The 25,044-nt window shown below is 38.3% G+C and overlaps 5 protein-coding genes across 6 annotated transcripts; 4 read left to right on the top strand and 1 right to left on the bottom strand.

Annotated features, from left to right (window-relative positions):
- Positions 1,321-2,919, top strand: LOC18767032 (glycolipid transfer protein 1). Its single transcript, XM_007201790.2, has 6 exons — positions 1,321-1,464; positions 1,598-1,653; positions 1,769-1,899; positions 1,977-2,112; positions 2,457-2,591; positions 2,685-2,919. The coding sequence occupies exons 1-6, from the start codon at positions 1,341-1,343 to the stop codon at positions 2,715-2,717; spliced, it is 615 nt and encodes a 204-aa protein (XP_007201852.1). The 5' UTR covers positions 1,321-1,340; the 3' UTR covers positions 2,718-2,919.
- LOC18768258 (CRIB domain-containing protein RIC7) lies at positions 4,229-5,626 on the top strand. The gene is made up of 4 exons (XM_007199254.2): positions 4,229-4,512; positions 4,622-4,728; positions 4,820-4,913; positions 5,064-5,626. The coding sequence occupies exons 1-4, from the start codon at positions 4,440-4,442 to the stop codon at positions 5,516-5,518; spliced, it is 729 nt and encodes a 242-aa protein (XP_007199316.2). The 5' UTR covers positions 4,229-4,439; the 3' UTR covers positions 5,519-5,626.
- LOC18767465 (piriformospora indica-insensitive protein 2) lies at positions 11,073-13,035 on the bottom strand. Its single transcript, XM_007200177.2, has one exon. The coding sequence runs from the start codon at positions 12,694-12,696 to the stop codon at positions 11,290-11,292; it is 1,407 nt and encodes a 468-aa protein (XP_007200239.2). The 5' UTR covers positions 12,697-13,035; the 3' UTR covers positions 11,073-11,289.
- Positions 15,289-21,118, top strand: LOC18768401 (glutathione gamma-glutamylcysteinyltransferase 1). 2 transcript variants are annotated; one of them, XM_007200912.2, is made up of 8 exons: positions 15,289-15,583; positions 17,319-17,475; positions 17,976-18,214; positions 18,435-18,598; positions 18,751-18,802; positions 19,448-19,675; positions 19,833-20,339; positions 20,660-21,118. In XM_007200912.2, exons 1-8 carry the CDS (start codon positions 15,290-15,292, stop codon positions 20,744-20,746), a joined length of 1,728 nt encoding a protein of 575 aa, XP_007200974.2. In that variant the 5' UTR covers position 15,289; the 3' UTR covers positions 20,747-21,118. The 2 variants fall into 2 exon arrangements, with proteins under 2 accessions (XP_007200974.2, XP_020409280.1); XM_020553691.1 differs by lacking the exon at positions 15,289-15,583 and adding an exon at positions 16,509-16,837.
- LOC18768506 (glutathione gamma-glutamylcysteinyltransferase 3) lies at positions 21,480-24,997 on the top strand. Its single transcript, XM_020569775.1, is given in 9 exon segments — positions 21,480-21,735; positions 21,856-22,012; positions 22,179-22,317; positions 22,319-22,415; positions 22,570-22,733; positions 23,000-23,051; positions 23,523-23,750; positions 23,953-24,465; positions 24,708-24,997. Coding segments are annotated over 9 exon segments (1,491 nt in total). The 5' UTR covers positions 21,480-21,660; the 3' UTR covers positions 24,774-24,997.

The following is a 25,044-nucleotide window of genomic DNA, read 5'->3' as shown; positions in this document are numbered from 1 at the left end:
ATCTCTCTCTGTCTGTCTTTTTTCTGATGTGGAAGTAGTGGGCCAGTTTGGTCTGGTTACTATTTTCTTGTTAGAAAATCGAACTTTGTCTCAGCCTCTCTCTCATCTTTGTGTGGTCGAATTCATAGCCCAATTTGGTGTTGGATTTCTCCAGGTTTGTGTGCTGCAGTTTTTGCTTTCGTTTCATGTCTCCAAGAGAACAAATAAAAATAAAAATACCAAAGAGAACTTTATAGCACATTATGGGAGTTTGGGTTGCTCTCTTGGGAAATATGTACTTGGAGAGAGAGAAGTTGCCTTGAATCAATTACCCAATTTTACTGAAATTAATTTTAATTGGGAATATAACAAATTTTAAGAATCCAAAAAGAAAGCAAAAGGATCCAGCCCATCATCTGGTCATAGGTATAGTGGGCTTAGTTGAGTTGGGTTCCGATATCAATTTAGACATTGAGAAATTTTTTGGTGTGTCCGTTAGGTGGTGGCATTACCAAACCCTAATATTTAATGCACGTAAAAATTCAATTTTTTGATTTCCGTCACTCAAGTGGACTTGAAAATATGGGATGTCAGTTGGATATAGCTTAGTTGGTTAAATTATTCTATATCTGCCCACATCCTCTATCCATGCAGACAGAGGTTCGAAACTCTCAAACACCCAATGAATATTTATGTAAGTCTCCTCTCTCAATTGCCTGTCTTAAAAAAAATTAGGATGTCAATGCAAATTATCAACTTTACAATTAGAAATTAAGAGAACCCATCTCACAATTTCCATTTGCTTTGCTTAAGTTAACATAATTTACCTGTTTATGTTGACATGTCGTAGATCTCACGACGACAACTGTTTTTCCCCCCCTTGATGGCCTACGATAACCGTTTTAACACCACAATGTACCGGGAAAAGAAATAACGGCCACATCATCTTTAAATCAACAACACTTAGAATTCACATAACTGATTTTCGGATCTTCACGACGTTTGTCTGTTGTTTTCAAGGTTTGTGTCCATTACCATTTTACGTTTTTCTTGTTCTGTTTTTTTTCTTATCATCCTTGTCCATCTCCAGTTTCGTTGGACGGTGAGGCTTATAGCTTTAATGGTAGAGCATTTTTTTTAATCCCTACACATAGGGTGACATTTTTTAATTCAAATTTCTTCTCTACTAATTTTTAAAAAAATTGAAGTTATGCATCAATCATGGTATTGCATGATTTAAAAATTTGGCTAGTTCTTAACTTGCACGCATCGAATTATGAAGGGAACACCAATATATATTGATTGCCTGATTAGTTGCCAAGTATGACTTATGATGTTTATGCAGAAAATTGAACACAAGAATGGCAGGATCAGGAACTGTTTTCACTTCTGCTTTGGAAGGGACGAACCATGTTAAATCCGAAACGGGAGAGATGCTCACCAAGCCTTTCTTGGATGTATGCAAACACTTGCTGCCCGTTTTAGGTACGAAATTTTTTTGATTCTTACCCTAAAACAGATTGAACTCGATGCATTTTCATGTTGAGAAAACAATTTTTTTCTTCATTCAATTGATTCTTCAATGCACATGCATGAGGACCTGTTTATGTTATGGCAGATAAGTTTGGAGCTGCCTTTGCGCCTGTGAAATCTGATATTGGTAACAACATATCGGTAAGGTGCTTTTTAAAAAAATTTATGGAGAAAACAATGTGAATTTTGTAAGAAGCAACATGTTCCAGTTTTTTAATGTTAGAAATATTTTTCCATGTTCTTCCCCACATTGCAGAGATTGGATTCTAAGTATTCGTCGAACCCGTCAGAATTCAACCTCTTGTACAGTCTAGTCCAGGTTGAGATTGAAGCCAAAAATGCAAAATCCTCATCCAGTTGCACAAATGCTCTACTCTGGCTAACAAGGTATGTCATGTTCATGTTGGATGTTTTTTATCAGCAAGCCAATCCTTATGTTTTTGAGAATTCTCATGTCTCCGTAGGGCCATGGACTACTTGGTGGAGCTGTTCCGGAATCTGCATGATAATCCAGACTGGCCAATGTCCAAGGCTTGTTCCGAGGCCTACGGCAAGACCTTGAAAAAATGGCATAACTGGCTAGCTAGCTCAAGTTTTAGTGTAAGAACTCTCATTTGCTGATGTTTATCTGCACAATGCCATAGCCTCTTCTTCTAGCCTTTTAAAAGATTGTACTTGATGGGTTTTAGTTTAGGCATTGAGGCAGATCAAAGTAGAATATGCATGCTATTTTGCCTCAGCAACAAACAAAAGAAAGGAAAATCTTTTCTTGATGCAATCCAAATGTGATTTGACCAATTTCTCCATTTAGGAAGACCATCTAGCATCTGATTTGAAGCACACTGGTTTTTCTTAGATAATATATGCTTCTACTTTTGGTTTCATGATCATCCACTGAGAAAAAGGAAATGAAATTGTTCTGATTCTCTCCGGTCGAAATGCAGGTTGGAATTAAGCTTGCACCAGATAGGAAGAAATTTATGGACATATTAGGTGGTGAAACACCTGATTTGAATTCTGACATTGGTAAATTCTGCACAAACTTCTCTCCACTGCTCCAAGAGAATCATAAGTTCTTGGTAAGTTTTTCTCATGTTCATACAATATTTCCACTTTTGGTTCAAATTTGCATAATTGGGTTCTAATTAAGTTTTGTGTTTCTAATGTTTCAGGACTCTGTTGGAATGGACAATGTGAAAGCTTGATACATCTAAATGCTTGTTCATTACAAGTTGTATGTGTATTTTAATATACCAAAAAATATATATATATATATATATAATTCCATTGGTTTTCTGTAAGCATTGTTTGATTTGCTACTAAATACAGTTTCATTTTCTTTACCACTTGCCTCAATTGTATAAATCAGTCCTCAAAAACAGAGAGAGAAAGAAATTACAAGTTTAACCTGGATCTCTGGCTAACAAAGCTGTAAGAATCTTAAACCAATTGAGTTACTGATGATTCTGTCAAGTAAAAACTAGAGGTGCAACTCGGGTTGTGTCAGATCAATCCAAATTCGCTCAAATCCAGCCTGAGTTTTTACCGCACGCTAGATGTTATTTACTCTATTTACAATGATGGTAACTTGCAATGGGACATCAGAAATGTCAGTGTTAAGGTATTGAAGTAGACCAATTTTCACTGCTAAGTAAGGCCAACAATGATGAACCAAAGGAACAAGGGGTGTTTAACTTTTACCTAAATTAAGCAATGACTGCATAATTAGCCGTAAATATGGCAATTTTGGTTCACATCAATGATGCTTCATGATCTTGACTGGAGAAACACAAAGCATATCCGTTTGGTAGAGAGCGTTTCTGCTCATAATTGCTTTTTGAAGAAGTGCCCTCATTCAAAGAACATTAAAAAAATTATTTATTAAAAATTCATGTGTTTGTACTGAATAAGCACTTTGACTTTCATGTTTTTCGCATAAGTACTTTTGATGGTCAGAAAGTGATTTTAACCAATCTAGAAGGCGTTCTAAACCGCCAAAATTTACCCTTGCATTCATAACTAGAGTGTGATTTCAAAGAAAAAGTTAATAATCATAACATAACAATAATGGTCAACAGACAAACCTAGAGCAAAATGTAGTTGACCAGTTATGAAAGCAGAAGAAATCCATTGTCTGTTTCATTTTAGTTTATCAATTCTAGTTCCCTATCAGTTGTGTCTAGATCTATCCATTTTCTCCCATGCAATTTGCAACCAAGGAAATAGCCAACAAACCATGGAAAATTCATATGCATCTAACAAAACCATTCATTACAGCCTCTAAAATGACCCGTTAAAACCTTCCCCTATATTTAGCATGTCAAAGATTTTCTTTCTTTCTCCTATATTTTCACACCGAAAAATTCGATTTACTTCTGGTTATGAATCATAAAAAAACAATGCCCTGCCATCAAATGCACGAGATAAACGATAGCTTTACTTTAATTAAGCATACTTTCTTTGTCAGTTTTCATCCCTTTTCTCATCACTGCAACCCTCCATGGCCACATTTGTCAAAAGCTGTTGCTAGTTTTTGAACACCTTTTTCCCTTTCTTCAAAAGTTTTCCCCATCTTGTGCAAAATCAACACAAGAAATTGAATGCATATATGCCCACTTCAAATTTCTGGGCATTCTTTTTATTATTTTGTTTCTTATTTAGGAAATATATAGTTTGAATTAATGCAACCCTCTCATGGGGGCCTCTGTAAATTTTAGCCTTGCAGCAAGGTTTTCCTTCTGAGGTATCATTGGATGAAATGTTTGACTTTTTTTTTAATTTCAATTGTTTTGATCATTGACTTTCTTCTTGCTACCAATATTTGCAGAATTGGGGGGCAAATTTTGGATCCCACTTCAACTAGAGACTTTCCAGGAGCAGCTTAATTGGTTCTTCATTGATAGAGCCAGTATATATCTTCCACAAGAATGGCAAACACTGCAAATAACACAAAGATGAAGGGCCTCTTGAAAGGCCTAAGATACATTTCTCAAATTTTTGGTATGTACAATTTGTGTTCCAAGTAGAAGCAGGCTTCAGAATTAGAGTATTTTTTATCATACACACATTTTATAATGTGGCCTGACGGATTTGCCCTCTGCTTTGGCAGATGATAACAAAGGCCAAGAAATGCAGATTGGGTTTCCTACAGATGTAAAGCATGTGGCTCATATAGGATGGGAGGGTCCATCAACTGCTGCTGGTTCTCCAAGCTGGGTAATTAACCTTTTTTTGTTTGTTAATTTTTGCTTAAATGGTTAATTAGAAGCCTCATGAAAGCCATGTTTGTGGATGATGCTGCATGCAGATGAATGAGTTTCAAGCTCCACCTGGATATTCATCAGGACCTTTAAGCAATGGAGAGACAAAAGAGGATCCTGGGGTCAAATGGGTCTCTCAAGGTATTTCATTTTTGTTTTTGTACCCTAAAATTGTAAATATCCATGCAAATGTGAATGGTTTTGGTTGGATCACATCACCTTATTTACGTATTAACAAGTTAATGTGTTGGATTTTCCAAATGACTATTCAATTTTTGTGTATGTATGTAGATTCAAGCCGGAAGGGTAGTTCAAGGGGTGCTAGGTCTCCGGCACATGACACGCCGGATTTGCCAAGGGCGTCGCCACAGCAAACATCAAGTGGGCATGGAGATGGTGGAATCGACTCCCCTAAGAGGGAAAGATCAGATAAACCGAAGCAAACAAGGCGGTCTTCTAAGAATAGGGACACAACAGATAGTATTACTAGAGGTATCCGGCAATCCATGGAGTCAATTCATGGCAGTGAATCGCCGCAAAACCCGCCAGACATCCCTAAGAAAACGCGGCGAAAGAAATCCAAAGATTCCTCTGTTGGGGGGGCATCAAGAAAGGCTAAACCCCATGCTAGTTCAGAAACATGCACAGATCCTGGACACCAACCTGCAACTACTTATAAATGTAATAGCAAAGACCATCTATCTCAGAATTCTTTTCAAGAGGGGGAAGACAAGGGATTTACATGAATTTCTTCACAAAATTGATTATTGGTGTAGCTAGAATAAAATGTATCAGGGAAGTGAAGCCAAACAATTGTAACTTCAGTGTAATAACATCATTTCAATTTTTGAACATTTTGCTTCCTATGTTTTGCAATTTTTCAAATACAATGCTGTCCAGCCAGTGTATGTGCGCCAATTTCAAAGTACTTACCCTAATTGTCTACAGCTATCCATCCTTGTCCAACAGTAGAAAGACGATTTTCTTGTCTCTCTCTTCATGATTTGTGATCAATTATGCCTTCAATTAGATAAGAGCCAAAACATGCTCGAGACTGAACAGCAACCATTCTGGGAAACTTTCAGATTCTCTCTCCTTTTACCATATCAAATGCCAAAATAGTTGCTTGATCCCCACTCAAAAATCCCACTTCAAAATAAACATTTGCAGAATAGATAGTTGTTTACATACCAAAAAGTTGAGATCATGTCCAACTTTTTCACTGATGGGCAGAATCTCAGGAAATTTGGGAAAATGTGATAAAACTAAACTAAAATGAAATCTAAAATAAAAGAAACCAAAAGCACCAATATTAGAGAGAGAGAGAGAGAGAGAGAGAGAGAGAGAGAGCCATGCTTAAAGATAATGCTATAATTGTTGAAATATAAGTGTGTGAGCTGATATAAATGATGTTAGGCCTCTGATCTGAGATTGTGTATTCACTTAGTCACTAAGATAGGCAAGTGTTAGGCGTCAGTTAAATGGTAAGTGGCTATAGACACGTGTAATGATCTTAGATATCAGTTTTGAATGTAAGGCTGTGATTCTCTAATGATGTAAGAGAATCCAGCTGTGCTTCTAACAGTTAAATTGCTCACACTGAGCTTGCCCAAAAAGAAGCAGAGAATACAATACAAAAATACAGAAGAATTGTTTAGCTGGTCTCTTGGTTTTTCCCTGCATATTGTTTTCTTTTCTTCTCCAAAATCTGTTCAAAACTCTAACATGGCCTCAGAGCCAGGTTGGGTCTCTTGATCTGGGCGTGAAAACTGTGAAGTTTACTGAGCTCAATCGAAGCTCAGCTGAACATCTGAGAAGAGAAGCTGCTGTGATTCAGACCAAACAATGGCTGGATCTGGAAGTTCAGAAGTAAGAACTCCAATCTTCTCCGGTGAGAACTACGAGTTCTGGAGGATCAAGATGGTGACAATCTTCAAGTCTCTTGGGCTGTGGAGTCTGGTAGAAAAGGGGATTTCAGTCTCTGATTCGAAGATGAAGACCAAGAAAGTTGAAGCATCATCGGAGGAAGAAGCTGAAGCAGAGATGTGTGCTGTGCTCATGAAGGATGCAAAGGCACTGGGCATCATACAAAACGCTGTCTCTGACCAGATCTTCCCTCGGATTGCAAATGCCGATTCTGCAAAAATGGCTTGGACTTTGCTCTACAGTGAATATCATGGAGGTGATCAGGTTAGATCTGTAAAACTTCAGAATCTTAGACGAGAATTTGAGTATATGAGGATGCGTGAAGGTGAACAACTTACTGCATATCTTACTCGATTAAATGAATTGATAAATCAAATGAAAACATTTGGAGAGGTGTTATCAAACGAGAGGCTGGTTCAAAAGGTGTTAATCAGTCTTAGTCGAGTTTATGATCCCATCTGTTTGGTGATTGAAAATACAAAGAGTTTGGAGACCATTGAATTGCAGGAGGTTATTGCAATCTTGAAGAGTCAAGAGCAACGTTTTGACATGCATACTGTGGACATAGCTGAGAAAGCATTTGGTTCTTTCTCAATCGATCAAAAGGGGCAGAACAAGAATAATGCTCAGTCTGGTACTGCCAAGTCTCAGAAGAGTTGGAAGCCTAACAACAAACCATGGGAGTCTAGACAGAAGCCACAGCAAGCTGGCACTGGACAGACTTCAAATGGAGCACATTCTGTGCAGCAAGATGGGGTGAAGCCTCAATGCAAAGTCTGCTCTAAATTTCACTATGGAGAATGTAGATTTAAGGGACAACCTAAGTGCTACAAGTGTGAAAGATTTGGGCATTTGGCAAGAGAGTGCACAACAAACAAAAGTGTGCAGAAAGCTAATAACGCAAGCCAAGTGGAAGTAGGAGGAAACCTGTTTTATGCAAATTGTGCTATTTCAAAAGGGAGTGCAAATGAAGAATGGTATGTGGATAGCGGCTGCAGCAACCATATGACTGGGAACAAGGAGCTGCTGATTGATATGAACACAAGTGTGACAGGTAAGGTGCAGATGCCAACAGGGGAACTTATAAACATAACTGGTATGGGTACTTTAGTGCTTAACACAAGCACTGGTACAAAGCATATCAGAGAAGTCATGTACTTACCCGGATTGAAAGAAAATCTGTTGAGTGTGGGTCAAATGGATGAGCATGGTTATCACTTGGTGTTTGGAAGCAATATGTGCAGTATTTTTGATGACTCTTCACTGGAGAAGCTCATCATGAAAGTGGAAATGAAAAGAAACAGATGCTATCCTTTGACATTGTCTCCAACCGACTATGTTGCCTTAAGAGCTGGTGTGTCTCACTCCACGTGGATTTGGCACAAAAGAATGGGGCATTTACATTTAAATGGACTAAACCAACTCAAGGAAAAGGAGATGGTGCACGGCCTGCCACATCTAGAAGCTGTAAATGGAGTCTGTGAAGGCTGCCAGTTTGGGAAACAACATAGAGAATGGTTTCCTAAGAACCAAGCATGGAGGGCAAGTACTCCTCTTGAGTTGATACACATGGACTTGTGTGGGCCTATGCAAAACGAGTCTATTTCAGGTAACAAATACTTCATGCTCCTCATAGATGACTGTACAAGAATGATTTGGGTCTATTTTCTTAGATACAAGTCTGATGCACTAAACTGTTTTAGAAAGTTTAAGTCTATGGTAGAGCTGCAGAGTGGTTTTAAAGTGCAATGTGTAAGAAGTGATAAAGGGGGAGAGTTCACATCTTGTGAATTCAATAAGTTGTGTGAAGAAACAGGTATTCAAAGGCAGTTTTCTATGGCATATACTCCACAACAAAATGGAGTGGTAGAAAGGAAGAATAGGACAGTTGCAGAAATGGCAAAAGCTATGTTGCATGAGAAGGATCTGCCTTATTATCTGTGGGCAGAAGCTGTACACACTGCTGTGTATATACTGAATAGATGTCCTACCAAGGCACTCAAACACAGAACTCCTTTTGAGGCCTATAGTACAAGGAAACCAGGTGTTGCTCACTTCAAAGTGTTTGGGAGCGTTTGTTTTGTACATAAACCAGCTGAAGGGAGACAGAAGCTGGATGCCAAGAGCACAAAGGGAGTATTTGTTGGTTATGCAACTTGTGAAAAGGGTTATAGGGTATTTGATCCTGTTACTAGGAAGCTTTTGTTGTCAAGAGATGTTATATTTGATGAGGAAGCAACCTGGAATTGGAAAGAAGTGACTGAGAACCAAATGCAAGTGCTGAACTATGAAGAGCAGCCTAGAAATCCTGCAACAACACCATTTGAAACACCTGTAGGGAATCAGACTCATGATCTCATGTCAGGGGGTCGTGTTTCACAAGGAGAATCAAGCAAACAAAGCAGCAGGGTAGAGGATACTCAACAGTTTGATCACACTCCATTGAAATGGAGAAAGTTGGATGATATTCTAGCACAATGCAATCTGTACATTGTGGAACCCGAGAAGTTTGATGAAGCTGTCAAGGATGAATCATGGATAAAGGCAATGAAGGATGAGTTGTCAATGATAGAAAAAAATGCTACATGGGAGCTTGTTGACAGACCTTCATCAAAACCAATTATTGGAGTTAAATGGGTGTTTAAAACCAAGTTAAATCTGGATGGTTCAGTGCAGAAAAATAAAGCAAGGTTAGTGGCTAAAGGATACTCTCAGAAACCAGGGGTGGACTACAATGAAACATTTGCACCTGTGGCTAGATTAGACACAATCCGAACTCTAATTGCATTAGCTGCACAGAAGGGTTGGCAGCTGTACCAATTAGATGTTAAGTCAGCTTTTCTAAATGGTGTTTTGGAAGAAGAAGTGTATGTAGACCAGCCGGAGGGATTTGTGGTGAAGGGGAGTGAAAGCAAAGTTTACAAGCTAAACAAAGCTCTATATGGTTTGAAACAGGCGCCAAGAGCTTGGTATAGTGAAATTGATAGTTATTTTGCTAAGTGTGGGTTCACAAAGAGTCAAAGTGAGGCTACTCTTTATGTCAAAACTAGAGGTGAAGCAAGCATCTTGATAGTGTCTATCTATGTAGATGACATAGTATACACTGGAAACTGTCACACCATGATAGAAGAATTTAAGCAAGATATGATGGAGAAATATGAGATGACGGATTTGGGACTCTTGCATCATTTCTTAGGGATGGGAGTAATTCAGACACCAACGAGCATCTTCCTTCATCAAAGGAAGTATGCATCAACTCTGTTGAGCAGATTCGGTCTGAGTGACTGTAAACCTGTGGTTATTCCTCTGGTTCCAACTGAAAAATTAAGTAAGGATGATGGGAGTGGCTCTGCAAGTGAGGAGCAATATAGAAAGATAGTTGGAAGTTTGCTGTATCTCACAGCTACAAGACCTGATATCATGTTTGCAGCTAGCTTGCTTGCAAGGTTTATGCACTGCCCCACAAACAAACATCTTGGAACAGCTAAACGAGTTCTTAGATATGTGAAAGGAACACTTGACTATGGTCTGGAGTATGTGAAGGGAAAAGGGGCAGTTCTAATTGGCTATTGTGATAGTGATTGGAGTGGTTTAGTGGATGATAGCAAGAGCACCTCTGGATATGCATTTTCTTTCGGTAGTGGAGTGTTTGCTTGGGCTTCAGTCAAACAGCACTGTGTTGCTCTCTCTACTGCAGAGGCAGAGTACATTAGTGCCTCTGAAGCAACAACACAAGCTGTTTGGTTGAGATTTGTATTGGAAGATTTCGGAGAGTTCCAAACAGAGGCCACACCACTACACTGTGATAACACCTCTGCTATTGCCATTACAAAGAACCCTGTGTTTCACCAGAAAACCAAGCATATTGATCGAAGGTATCACTTTATTAAGGATGCTTTGCAAGAAGGAATTGTAGATTTGATCTATTGTCCTACGAATGAGCAGCTGGCAGATATTTTTACAAAGGCTTTGGCCAAGGATCGTTTCAGCTATCTACGCGAGAAGCTTGGTGTGAAATCAGCTCACAACTTAAAGGGGAGTGTTGAAATATAAGTGTGTGAGCTGATATAAATGATGTTAGGCCTCTGATCTGAGATTGTGTATTCACTTAGTCACTAAGATAGGCAAGTGTTAGGCGTCAGTTAAATGGTAAGTGGCTATAGACACGTGTAATGATCTTAGATATCAGTTTTGAATGTAAGGCTGTGATTCTCTAATGATGTAAGAGAATCCAGCTGTGCTTCTAACAGTTAAATTGCTCACACTGAGCTTGCCCAAAAAGAAGCAGAGAATACAATACAAAAATACAGAAGAATTGTTTAGCTGGTCTCTTGGTTTTTCCCTGCATATTGTTTTCTTTTCTTCTCCAAAATCTGTTCAAAACTCTAACAATAATTTATATGCACTTTCCATTAAAAAAAAGTCCACAATTACATTAGTTTTTTCCACAGTATCACCACATTGACTGCACATCCAAAATTCATCTCCATGTCAGTATAAAACCTGTTCCTTTCTTAATCTGTTAGATGACCTAATCCCAAGCTCTCTCAAGGAAAAACAAAAAAAACTCAATTAAGTCTAATCCCAGTTATTAAGCAAAGATAAGCATAAACAAAACCCAAGTGGCAAACAGAAGCTTAGAAGGAACAACAACCTGCACTGAAGAAGAAACCACGCTGAGAAGCGCAGGATTAGGTTTATGCGGTTTTCTGCAAACCTTCAATTGCTCCAAACCAGCAGCACTCTTAGTCTTGGAGAAGAAGATGAAGCCATCAACACAGAGTTGTGGGTTTCCAGCCAACTTCAGCTTGTGCCCAAATTTGGCAGAAAAACTGCGAGATAATGAAACCCTACCACTCAGACTATTGTTCTCCAAATTAATCTCATTCACAGATTCCAAGAATCCAAACTCCTCAGGCACTGTCCCTTCAAGCTTGTTATTGTCAAGCCCAAGGTATCTCAGATTCTTCAAATGCACACCCATTGAAGATGGAATTTCCCCAACCAGTCCCATATCTGAGAGTCCTATTCCCAAAAGACCTCCCAGGTTTTTCCATATTTCCGGAATCTTCCCTCCCAGTAAGTTCCCACTCAAATGCACTTGTTTCAGCTGAGGCATCTCAGCCAAAAACAGAGGAACCCCAGAGTTACTAAACTGGTTGAGGCTGAGGTCCAAAAGCTCTAGCCTTTGCATGTTCTTTAAGCTCTCTGGGATTTGACCAGAAAACCCGTTGGAGGTCAAGTCCAGCTTCAACAGCTCCGAGAGATTACCGACCGATTCAGGGACATTTCCGGCAAAATCATTATCACCCAGATCAAGAACCTTCAGTTTCTTCAACTTGGCAAAACTCAGAGAAATTTCGCCGCCGAGTTGATTCCGAGACAGAGTCAACTCTTCCAGGTTGACCAAGTGGGCAACCTCGTCTGGGATGTTCCCATTAAACCCATTTCCGGTCAGAACTACCCTCCTCAAGTTGGTGAAATTACCCAGTATGCCACCGATGGAGCCCACCAGAGACGGGTTGTCCACGAACACGAGCTCCTCCAAACTTGAACCGAAACTCGGCGGAATTTCGGGGACCGAGACCCGCGTTTCGGTGAAGCATTGGTAGAAGAAGAGCTTGCGGAGGTATTTGAAGGACGTGAAGAGAAGTGGGTCGATGGTGGAATTGGAAGAGCAAGGCGGGTTGGGCGTGTAGTCCGAAACGTAACCGAAACTCAGCTCGGTGACGTGAGCCGTTTCGGGGGAAGAAACGTCGGGGTTGGAGAATAAGTCGCAAACGACGCCGTGTGGGGCGGAGGAGCAGAGGTCGTCGGGGAAGAGGGAGCGCCAGGGGATGGCGGAGTTGATGGAGTCGAGGACTTGGTAGACGGCGTCTTGCTCGGTGGAGCTGAGGAGGGGTTGCTGCTGGTGCGAAAGGACGACTGTGGACAGGAGGGTTGCGAGGAAGAGGAGGGCAAATTTGGAAAATGGATGGAACAGAGGAAACTGAGCCATTGAAGAGAGAAGGGAAGTTGGAGAGGTTTTTTGGAGTCTGTGAATAAGTGGGTTTGAGAGAAGGAGGTGGAGACTGGTGGATATAAGGAGAAAAAAGGGAGGGTGTGGTAGGGTGTAGGAATGTTAAGGTGAGGTCTCTTCAATCTCTCATTCTCTCTGAGGAAGAGAAGTGGTTGGATCATGGTGTTTAAATGAGGAGGAGGCTGGCTTTTTTCTGATGCTGCTGCTGGTTCTGCAAATTTTAGTGAATTTACCAACGTGGCCTTGGTTTTGGACTGGAGTAGAAGACCAAACAATTACCAACTTTTCTTTTAAATTAAATATTTCCATTTTGATATAAGTAAAGTTAGGGGAATTTCTTCTTATATACATTTTTAGATTTGCATACAGTATTTATTGCAAGATAATTTTTGCCTTCTTGGTTTTACAAAAATTGCTTTAAGGTTAAGGACCGAAATGCAACAATTGGATGAAGTGAAAAATCGATAAGTGAAAATGCTTGAAATTGTCACATAATTTAATATTAATTACTCATGCATAGTACGTTCAAGTAAAATTTGTATATCACTGTATATAAACGGGACATGACATTGATATGTGTCCAAAAAAAAAATCGACAATCACCATGACTATTACATTTTTGTTCCAAGTTATTTTATTATAAAGAATAAAATTATTCTCACAAATTTTTTAAACTAGATGACCAGAATTAAATTAACCTCCTTTACCCAAATCTCATTTTATTTTCAAAAATAAAATTACACCAACACCCAATAATCATAGAAACTTCGGTCCAGAAAACAATATATCATAGGGATTTTTTGGGGGGTCAAAAAGGGATTGATAAATTTGAAATGACATAAATACAGAATGCAGTTCGCCCAAAAGGATAAAAACTGACAGGGGTACTGCAGACATTTACAACATGGACCGTATAGCTCTCCACCAACCTTCTGCAAATTATGTAAAGCAGAAGACATCGGGGCCAGAAGTCAGAAGACCACTAAGATTTGAACCGGATAAAAACCTCGACCACATCAACCCCGTACCCCAAAGTGCTTCAACGGACACATTCCCGCCCTCGCCGCTAAAAGGCGTTCGACCTTTAACCGGCAGAAAGGCTGGGCTCGGAGGAGTTAGCCGGCGGAGGAGCCGACAGGAACCTGCGCGGACATTGGCAACCGCGAAGCGACAGAGCTGCGCCGCACCCGCCGACTTACTGTCTTGTGTCAGCTGCTGTACCATGAAAGCGACGCCTAACCGATCAAAACGAGGCGCATCAGGGGCACGGCTTGGACCGTGTCGACACGTGGAAGTTGTACGGAGGATCCGTTTGCGGAAATGTAAGAGGCATGCGAATTCCATGTTGGAGACGGGGTCGTTTTGCTCCAATCGCAGCTGTAAGGTCGCGGGAGGGACCATTGGGACCCACATGTTCAAAATGCGTTTTTGCTGTTATTGCTTTTGGGCTTTTGACCTTTTTGCTGCGTCTTGGAGTGGAAGGAAAGCAAACAGAGCCTAGAGGAGGTGGGGCTCTGATTTCTGAAACTAGGGAAAAGAGGGATAGAGAGTGGTCCACATACAATATGCAAAATAACGCTAAAATGGAATCATTGGGATTCATAGGAAAACACTGACTCCATTTGCATACCTTTAGCTTAGGGTTTGTTTTGTTCGCATAATTTTGAGTAAAGAATTCAATGGTAGATCCCAAAATTTAGATATCAAGCGATGGATGATATGACAGTGTTTTATCTGCTCAAAATAGATGATGTTGTTTTTTTTATTTTATAAATTGATTATTATTATTTTAATTTTTAAAAGTTTGACAAATTTAACACATAAAATCAATTTTACAATTGTCGCATCATTTGGTGTTTACGATTACGGAATTGTTTTAACCGGTACTAGTATTTTTCTTTGGTACTCATACTTGTTTTTGTTGGTACTAGATTACAATAACATTGTTTCGTGAACCCGTGAAGTATTTTATACCATTATGATAACGCTACTTGTTTTTATTATTAATTAAAAAAGATGAATATATTTGAACTTAAAACCTCTTTTAACTAGTCGGAATTTTTTAGTACTCTAGGCCTACGATGATCGGCACTTAGGTTTTCTTGTTCGGTTTCGACCCTCCTCCATGCATGAAAAATAAAAAAATATAAGGAAATCTAGCGTTTTACATTTGGGCCTCTTTTTTAATTTTTATCATTTATTCATATATACAAACTTCTGGCCCATTTGATTGGGCTTAAAGGCCTCTGTGTATCACAGGCCAACTTGGGCCTGGGCTAAAAAAGATATACCAAATCGAGGACGGAAGAGTACTTTCCTCGTTTTTTCCCTCCCAGATGTTCATTGACCAGAATCAAACTTCCCTCTTTTCTTCATTCCTTGTTGACTTGAACAAGCAAATCAACATCTTTTGTTTCCTTTCTTATCCACTCAAATAACTGAGATTTTGCTTGGAACAGAACAAATTAAATTATTTAAATAAATAAAAACACACCAGATGAAGAGCAAATAAAACAGAGATTAACTAAGTAATTATCTGCTTATTTATTTGACCACATTGTCCAAAACAATAATGAATCAAACGTGGTGTACTTTAAGCACTGATTGGAAAAGTCCTAATACTTTCGTCTCATGTTGTCTTCCTCTTAAATTGTGCAGCCACTTGAAAGAACTCAACTTCTCTTCCTCTGTTTTTTTTCTCTCTACTTGTGATTTCCCATCAAAATTTTCCCAAGCAAAGCATTCTCACAGAAACACCATGGTGGAGCAAGACCAGAAACCTAAGAAAGTTTCCATGTCTGCTGGGTTTTACAAACGACCTCTTCCTTCTCCTCCTGCAATTGAGTTTGCTTCTTCTCATGGCAAGGTTTGTGGCTTTGTGATTTTAATGTTGTCTTTTAAGTTAGCTTGAATATTGGAGATGTTGGTGTCTCAAAAACACATTGGTGTTAGGTTGGTTCATCGTTTTTAAATGATCTTTTTATGATTCAAGGGGTGTTTAGCATGAAAGTTTAGCTAGGGCTTCACGTAATTACTATAACAATTATTAGATAAAAGCAAATTAGTTTGTCTTAACAAAACGTAAGACTTATCGAGTTTGTATTATTTAGTGAGCTAGAGTTTCATTGTTCTGTTCATCGTATAAAAGCAAATTTTCAAAAGGGTTTGTAGCTCAAAGGTCTTGTGTTTCGAATCTCTCCTTACTTCAACCTCAATTGTGTGTATATATATATATATAAACTTATTTAGTTCGTGTATTATTTAATGAGCTAGAGTTTTATTGTTTTGTTCATCGTATCAAAGTAATTATGAAAGAGCTTGCAGCTCAAAAATTTTGCGTTTCGAATTTTGCAGCTCAATTTCATATAATTTTAAAAAAAATAATAATATGGTTAGTTTTTCAAGTTGTTATATTAGAAGTACGAGAAATATAAAAATGTGATAATCACACTGTTAACTCGTGTTATACTATTAGCCAAAGATAAAATTTGATATGTTTAATCTAAGTTACAGTATCATATAATGGATTTGATAACACCAACATCTTAAGGTTAATGCTTATTTAATAACACACTTAATTTTCCAAATAAGTCCAAATTTGAAAAACAAACAAAATCTTCAATCCACCCACGTTACGTAATCCCCACCTCGTCATCATAGCCATCGCCATCCCATCGCCATCGCCAACGCCAAGTTTGCAGCCCCCTTGCAGCAAAATGACAATCTTATCCTATTCGTTGATTATTCTTCGAAGGGTTTTATTTTTGGACTCATTTGTTGTTTTCTACCACATTTTTGACTAAAACTCTCGCTTTTTGAAACAGTTAATTACGCGGGTTCCTTCCTATTCGCCCAAACAGAGAATTTTCCTACCAAAACCCTAGCAAGCATTCTGCCTCCCACATACAGAAAGAAACCCTTTTGACTTGGACATCTCAATAATTCACATTTCTCAGTCCTACCAAATCATACTCTTATTTGTTTCTTTCTTTTTTTGCTTTTTCTCGGTTTAAATTTTGAAAAAAATAAAAAGAAATAATTAAAAATGGCTATGGCTGGGCTGTATAGGCGAATCCTTCCTTCTCCCCCTGCAGTCGAATTTGCCTCTTTACAAGGAAAGGTACAAGCTTTAGTTGCTTCGTCACTCACTCCCTTATATATCCTTCAAAATCATATTTTCTTTTATGATCCCAATTATTTTATTTTATTTTTTATTTGTTGGTTTGCGATTCTGTTATGCTTTAGAATTAAAGCTTGCAACTTTGTTCTGTAAAATGCTTTTGTTTTTACAAAGAACTCACAGGATTTTGATACTGCAGTCTGAATTTCTTTTTTCGTATATTTTGTGTGTGTGTGTAAAATTTTGGTACAATGTGTTCGTGTCGTACTTACAGTTGATGTAATGTTAGTTGTAGAATGGAGGAGAGGTAAATATGTAGCTAAGCAAAATCTGATAAGAATTTTTCAGTTCACTGTAAGAGTAAGGCTGTGTTTTGGACTGTACTAGTTTGTTAGTCACATTATGTGGGCCTTATGTTTTTCTAGGCAGTGAGTGATTTTTCTGCTTATTATTCCTAACTTTGTTGTTTTTTGAATTGCAGCAACTTTTTCTCGAAGCCATTCATAATGGAACTATGGAAAACTTCTATAGGTTAATTTCTAATTTTCAGACACAATCGGAGCCGGCTTATTGTGGATTGGCGAGCCTCTCCATGGTCTTGAATGCCCTTGCTATTGATCCTGGAAGGAAATGGAAAGGTAAGATTCATCATCTAATGGGTTTGAAAATATCATTTTGTTTTCCATCTGGTGAATGGCATAAGTTTTATTGTATAAGCCATAGATATTTGGCCAATTTTTGTTAATCACATCCTTTAGTTTTATTTGACAACTTAAGCTTACATGGATTTTGAAATTGTCCATGTTGATATGATTTGAACTGTTGATACTCAAACTGTGTTAACTGTTATAATCAGCGTCATTACCTAATTAGTTGAGGGTTTGATGCTTAATATTCAATTGATATGCTACTAATCATCAGCATTTGAGCTTTTGTTGCTCCTAAACTTCTGATACAATATTGGTATTCTTTACATAGTATAAACACATTGTCACAATATAGTAGATGTTGTCTCTCATTATTGACTCCATCATGGTTTGCAAATGTCTTGAATGTAGTAAACTTTTCTGGTCCATGATTTTCCATCCATTTAGATCCTATAATGCAAATGTATTATACACTTAAACTTATCCCACAGGACCCTGGAGATGGTTTGATGAATCTATGTTAGACTGCTGCGAACCGTTGGAGACAGTCAAAGCTAGAGGCATCTCATTTGGGAAGCTTGTATGCTTGGCTCACTGTGCTGGAGCAAAAGTTGAAGCCTTCCGCACAAATCATAGCACCATTGAGGAGTTTCGTAAATATGTCATGAGATGTTCTAGTTCTGATGATTGTCATGTGATCTCATCATATGATAGATCAGTTCTCAAACAGGTATTATTAATTGCCATACTACTGTGCATTTCCTTTGGTGGAACCATTATTTTAAGTTAGCTGTAGATATGCTTGGTATTCTCAGCCTTATGAATTACTATACTGCTATACTGATGATTATCTCATCTAAGGATTCTGCTTAAATTTCCCTCTGTCACACTCTCCAATTCTTTGAAAATTGATCAGGTATTGACTAGTAAGAATCAAATTTTTATTGCAGACGGGTACTGGTCATTTTTCACCTATTGGTGGCTATCATGCTGGAAATGACATGGCGCTTATTTTGGATGTTGCACGTTTTAAGTATCCTCCTCATTGGGTGCCCCTGAAAATTCTTTGGGACGCCATGAATAATGTTGACTTATCTACTGGACAACGCAGAGGGTATGCATTCTTGTGTGCCAGTGAATATTACAGCTAATGGCAATTAAATCGGATATGCATGTTGGAAGCAATTTCTGTATAATTTCGCTAAATTATGAGATGCATTGAATGTAAATTACATTCTCACTTCTTAAGTTCCATTTTCTGCCCAGGTTCATGCTTATATCTAGGCCTCACAGGGAGCCAGGACAACTTTATACCCTGGTATGATTGAATTTGGCAATTTTATGACTTCAAAACCCAAACCCAACTCCCCCTTACACTAACACACAGTACATTCTGGTTGTCTTGATGTGCATGTGTTATTCCCTTTCTTTGAGGCTTATTAATTTGTTTATATGCGTTTTCCTGTCTAGTAGTCAATATGAGTTTTACCTACATTGTGCATTTTTTCTTTCTTTTGTCTTGATGTGCATGTCTTATTCCCTTTCTTTTAGGGTTAGTAATTTGTTTATATGCGTTTTCCTGTCTAGTAGTCAATATGAGTTTTACCTACGTTGTGCATTTTTTCTTTCGTTCAGAATTATAAGAGATGAGTATAATTGAGAAGCAAGGTTGATGTTTTCACTTCCGTATCCTCTTCTTAAGAGCTAATTTTGTTGCTTTAACTGATAGTGAAGATAGTTCCTTGATGAGTGCCTCAATTTCTGATTTTGGACATATCAGAGAGATGAACAGAAGTCTGTCTCTTGATCTCTTGAATTGTCATTATTGTATTCCGTCTCTCCTATATGTTGTGTGTTAGTATGTGTTTGGAAGTATGTTTGTGTACTAGAGTAATCTGAAATCTTGGAATTTCTTACATATTGTATGCTTGCTGAAGATATTTGTCTATGGGGCTTCTTGCAGAGCTGTAAACATGAGAGTTGGGTTGGTATTGCTAAATACTTAATGGATGATGTTCCTCTTCTCTTAAAGTCAGAGGAGGTGGAAGACATTCAGGAAGTCCTCTCTGTTGTTTTCATGTCTCTCCCATCCAATTTTGGGCAGTTCATCAAGTGGGTTGCAGAAGTTCGGAGACGAGAAGATGGTGACCAAAGCTTAAGCCCAGAGGAAAAAGCTAGGCTTGCCCTCAAGGTAATCTAGTCTTCTACAGCTTCTCATTTATTTTTCCGTTTCTTCTTTTCCCCTGTTTTCTGCAGAGAATTGTCTCTGTTTTTACCTTTATGAACGCCATACTATTTTTCTAGTTTATTGCACCTCAAAATCTCAATGCCCAAATTTTTATTTGCAGGAGGAGGTACTGAGACAAGTGCAGGAAACTGGCCTTTTTAAACATGTGGCAGAATTATTATCTTTAGCAAATTCATGCTGCAGAAACTTAATTTCTGGTCATGAAGAAAACTTGCCAAACATTGCTGCGAGTGTTTGCTGCCAAGGGGCACAAATTTTGTCTGGGAAGTCTGCCTCCTCAGAGATGTACTGCTGTCAGGAAACATGTGTGAAATGCTTGAAGGCTAATGGTGAGAAGCCAGTCACAGTGGTGAGTGGGACAGTGGTAAACGGTGAAACTGAGGAGCGGATGGACATGCTAGTTCCTTCATCCCGAAAAAATTCAGGTTGCTCTTGTGGAGGCTCAATAAATCACATTGGCATGCACCCAGCTAGCAGTGATGTTCTAACAGCACTTCTACTATCCCTACCTCCGGAGACATGGTCTGGGATTAAGGAGGAGAAGCTTTTGAAAGAAATAAATAACCTTGTTTCCACTAATAATCTTCCTACTTTGCTTCAAGAAGAGGTAAAATTTAAACTTGTGTATTTTGATCCTTTCTGCAACTTCTCACTTCATTGGTACTTTTCAGTTAGCTTTCTCATTTGTTAGTGTCGTTATTCAGATAAGTTGTTAATTAATTCTACTGTTTATGTACGTTTTTGAAGTTTGGATATCTTCACCCTATATTTCCTGAAGGAAAGTTTGCGTATTTTTCTGCAAAGTTGGTCAATGTATATGATTTCCAATATTTTTTCATGCCCAAATTAATCTTTCTGCTGCTAATTTCACAGACACTTTACTTTCATTTCAAAGATTTCATAACATTAACTACTGGCTTGGCACAGGTTTTGCACCTACGGCGTCAGCTCCAACTTCTCAAGAAATGCCAAGAGGATAGGGTAGATGAGGATCTTGGCGCTCCTTTTCCTTAGAATTCTTTACTAACCCGTTTTGCAATTCCCGTTTCGGATGTACTTATTAATTTGTTACAGAAAGAGAGGCATTGTGGAGGGGCTATATTGTAGAGTTGAATACTTCATGATGATGCAGAAGAGTCATGGTGAAGAGACGATTGTTTCCCCTTGATAAAGCTGCTGACCGGGTCATGTGCGAACTTAAATACTGATGTTAGGACACATACAATGTTAATTTTTTACAGACGAAATTCTTGATCATTACAATTTACATCTATCTGTATGTATTTTTGACTCTGTTGTAGAGAGAGTTTTTATCAAAATTCAAACCATGAATTATTTATTTATTATGTATATCTATGAAAGTTCGAACCTGTGACTGTTCTTCAAGTCAAGGGCGTTTGAATTGAGTTTTTGCAAGGTCCCATTCATAAATGACATATGGTCTCATCTCATTAACAATGAGACTTTTTCTTTAAAAAAAAAAAAAAAATTTATTTATGTATAATATGACCACCCATCACCCAATCAGCTCAAAGCATTGGGCTGACCGCCAAGCAGAGCACTCTTTTTGTCGTATTGTGTATTGTAACAACCTGTGGTATCAAAACGACATGTCGCTTGTAAACATGACTTCCTTAGGTTTCAGTTTTGAATTCTAAAAGGCCAAAATGGAATGGTCGGTACCCTACCCGCCACAAATAAAAAGGAAAAAACGGTCAACCAATTCCGTTTGTCAAATTTTAAAATAACAAAAAAAGAGAATTTATTTGCTGAATTTCTAAGCAGAAGCCCAAAGCAGAGACCTTTGCTCAAGAAATCAGTCTCACTTTCAGTTTTCTCATTCTGATTTTTCAATTAACCTCAAAGCCTCTGAAATCCGAGCGAGAAGGAAAATTTGAATCCCAGAACAACAAAAGGCAGCAGATTCGATGGCAGTGGCTGGTCTCTATCGCAGAGAGCTTCCTTCTCCTCCTGCAATTGAATTTGCTTCCCCAGATGGAAAGGTACGATACAACACACACAACAATTCCCCCCCCCTCCTCCTCTCTCTGTCTGTCTGTGTGTGTGTGGAATTGAACGAGGGGTTTGGTGGGTCTGTCAATGTAAATTTCATTGTTATGCAGAAGCTCTTTACTGAAGCTCTAGGAAATGGAACCATGGAAGGGTTTTTCAAGCTGATCTCTTACTACCAAACGCAATCAGAGCCCGCGTATTGTGGGCTGGGCACCCTTGCCGTCGTCCTTAATGCCCTCGCTATCGATCCCGGGAGAAAATGGAAAGGTAATTAATTTTCTCAGTTTTACTTTATTTTATTTTTGCTTTTTGAGCTAAATTAGGAACTGGATTTTGGGTTTTCTTCAGTTGGTTTTACTCAAATGCACTTGGGTTATAAAGCCATATACTTGTTTATTTTCATGATGTGCCCTGTGACTTTCTGTGAGCTCAGGCCCATGGAGATGGTTTGATGACTCAATGCTGGATTGCTGCGAACCTTTGGAAAAAATCAAAGCCGAAATTACAGTATTGATTTCGGAGTCTGTATATTTTGTGGTAATTGCGTTGAGTATTATTCTATGTATATCCTTTCAATTCCGTTCATGATTTTCGTAACCATGTTATTTCGTGTACTTCTTCAGAGGATTGTCATGTCATCACATCATACCACAGAGGTGTATTTAGCCAGGTTTTGTAACACCGTTCTTTCTGTCACACATTTGTCTCAATATTGGATTTATTTTCCTTTTTATATCTAAGAATTTAAGTTAGATTTATCTGATGTCTTTGAGTTCTATTTATAATCATTAGTGACTTACTGGCATTGTACTGTCTGGTTACAGACTGGAACTGGCCATTTTTCACCGATTGGGGGTTATCATGCTGGAAGAGATATGGTTCTCATTTTGGATGTTGCTCGATTTAAATATCCTCCTCATTGGGTTCCACTTTCACTTCTTTGGAAGGGAATGGATACTATTGATGCAGCCACTGGACATCGTCGAGGGTATGCCCTTCACTTTAAACCTTCCACGTATTGAAGTATGAAATTCAAAGCTTTAGTAGCCAGTTAGGCTTTTTTCCTTCTTCTTTATTTCATAGAATTTTGTTGTTCAAACTGCAGTAGTATTTCTTGCTCACTTTTTGTTCTTTGCATTATGTCCTCCTGGGGTTCATAGTTGTTAATTTAATATGAGTCATTGGCTGCAGGCTCTTTTATACTGACAAATGTCACTTACAATCCGTTTGCATTCTGTAATTTGGCTCTTTCAGGTACATGATTATTTCAAGGCTTAACAGAAGTCCATCTATTCTTTACACTGTGGTATTGCTCTTGTTGGCATATCTGTTTTACGTAACCTAGTTTCTGTTAGCCTTCATGCGAAATTTCAGTATTACACTTGTATCCTTGTGGAAAAACTTAGATATAACTAAATTTGGATCAACTTCATAGGCTTGAGCAAAATTAACTATGATAATTTGACACGAAAACCCTGTCGTTTAATAAATTCATGCATTTTACATTCTATTCTGAACTTCTTTGGCTTTTTATGATTTGAAACTGAGATGTTTAAATTAGAGACTGGAAGGTAAAAGTAAAATCCACATTATTTGGTTCCTTATACATATAAAGGTGGCAGGCTTTGTTTCCCTACACATCTCTATTGCTCACTTTCTCCGTGGTAGTCTGCTAGATATTTGTTATTTTTTGTGGTTGGCACATTTTTGTTTTACTATTCTATTTCCACTTGCCATAAAACATTTAGATCTTGATGTAACTGTGAATTTTCCCCAGAGTTGCAGACATGAAGGTTGGAATAGTATTGCGAAGTACTTAATAGAAGATGTTCCTCTCCTGTTGAAGTCAGAAGATGTAAAAGACGTCCAGAATGTGATCTCAGTTGTATTCAAATCACCACCTGCTGACTTGAGAGAGTTCATTAAATGGGTTGCCGAAGTTCGGAGACAAGAGGATGGGAATCCGATCGTAAACAAAGAGGAAAAAGGAAGGCTAGCTATCAAGGTTTTATTACAGCCTTTTCCTATTTTAATTCATGCATTCTGATTTTCTGCTTTTGCTTTGTAATCCTCAAGGGGGGCAAAGTTTGAAGCACACCTTTTTATCATATAATTCTTTTCCTTCCTTTTTCTTCTTATACTTGAAATGAAAAGTAATATATAGGTGGGGGATCTCTGATTTTGAATTTCTAAAATTGGGATTTCAGGAAGAGGTATTGAAACAAGTAAAAGAAATGGAACTCTTCAAGCATGTAACCAAATGGTTGGCTGCTAAAAATTCACTTTGTAAGGATACCGTATCACTGGGTGGTAAAGATACCTTGCCTGAAATTGCAGCAAATGTGTGTTGCCAAGGAGCTAAAGTTTTGGCTGGGAAAGTCAGTTCATTAGATGGAATGTGTTGTAGAAAAACTGACATGAAAGTCTTAAAATCCAATGGTGAAAAGCCCGTAACAGTGGTCTCAGGAACTGTAACAACTAATGGCATGGAACAAGCAGTTGATATGCTGGTTCCCTCATGTCAAACAGATCCAAGCAGTCTGTGTTCTTTTTATCATGGCAGCTGCGTAGGGATGCATCCATCTACGGGCGATATTCTAACAGTACTTCTGTTGGCTCTGCCTCAACACACATGGTCTGGCATTAAAGAAGAGAAGCTACTTGCAGAAATTAATAGTCTCATATCAACTGATTGTCTGCCCACTTTGCTTCAAGGGGAGGTAAATTCTCTTTCTTTGGAGCCTCGACTCTTTACTACAACTCCAATTTTTCTCCATTGTCTGATCAGTTTAGAACCCAACACCTAATTTTGCCCAACCCATCCTACTACTAGTACTATAATAAGCACTTTCTTATGGAGAACCCTTGAATCCTTTAACACACTTATTTTAAGACATACACACACACGCTGAGAAGCACAGACCTTATCTCTAGTAACTCATGGATTGAATGCCTGTGGCAGGTTCAGTACTTGCGACGGCAAATCCACTTCCTCATGACTGATAATGTAGCAGGTTCTCTTTCATAACATATGTTTTCTTCTTTTGCTTAAGTTCTTAAAGCATAAAACATGGAAACACCCAAAAACAAACCCAAAAAAGTGACAATTTTGGTAAGATTTGGTGAAATTCATATTTTGGTTTTATCATGTAATTTCATTTCAAATTACGATTGCTTTCTAGTCTGTAGATGTACTCATAAGCTATGCATGCCTGTAATACTAATATTCAGTAGAAAAATTAGTTTTATCAATTGGCATTCAGTAGAAAAAATCATTGGAAATATCCAGAAAAGCCTTA

The sequence above is a fragment of the Prunus persica genome, chromosome G8, assembly GCF_000346465.2.
Source record: "Prunus persica cultivar Lovell chromosome G8, Prunus_persica_NCBIv2, whole genome shotgun sequence".
NCBI lineage: Eukaryota > Viridiplantae > Streptophyta > Magnoliopsida > Rosales > Rosaceae > Prunus > Prunus persica.
This window is presented reverse-complemented; position numbering and strand designations above follow the sequence as displayed.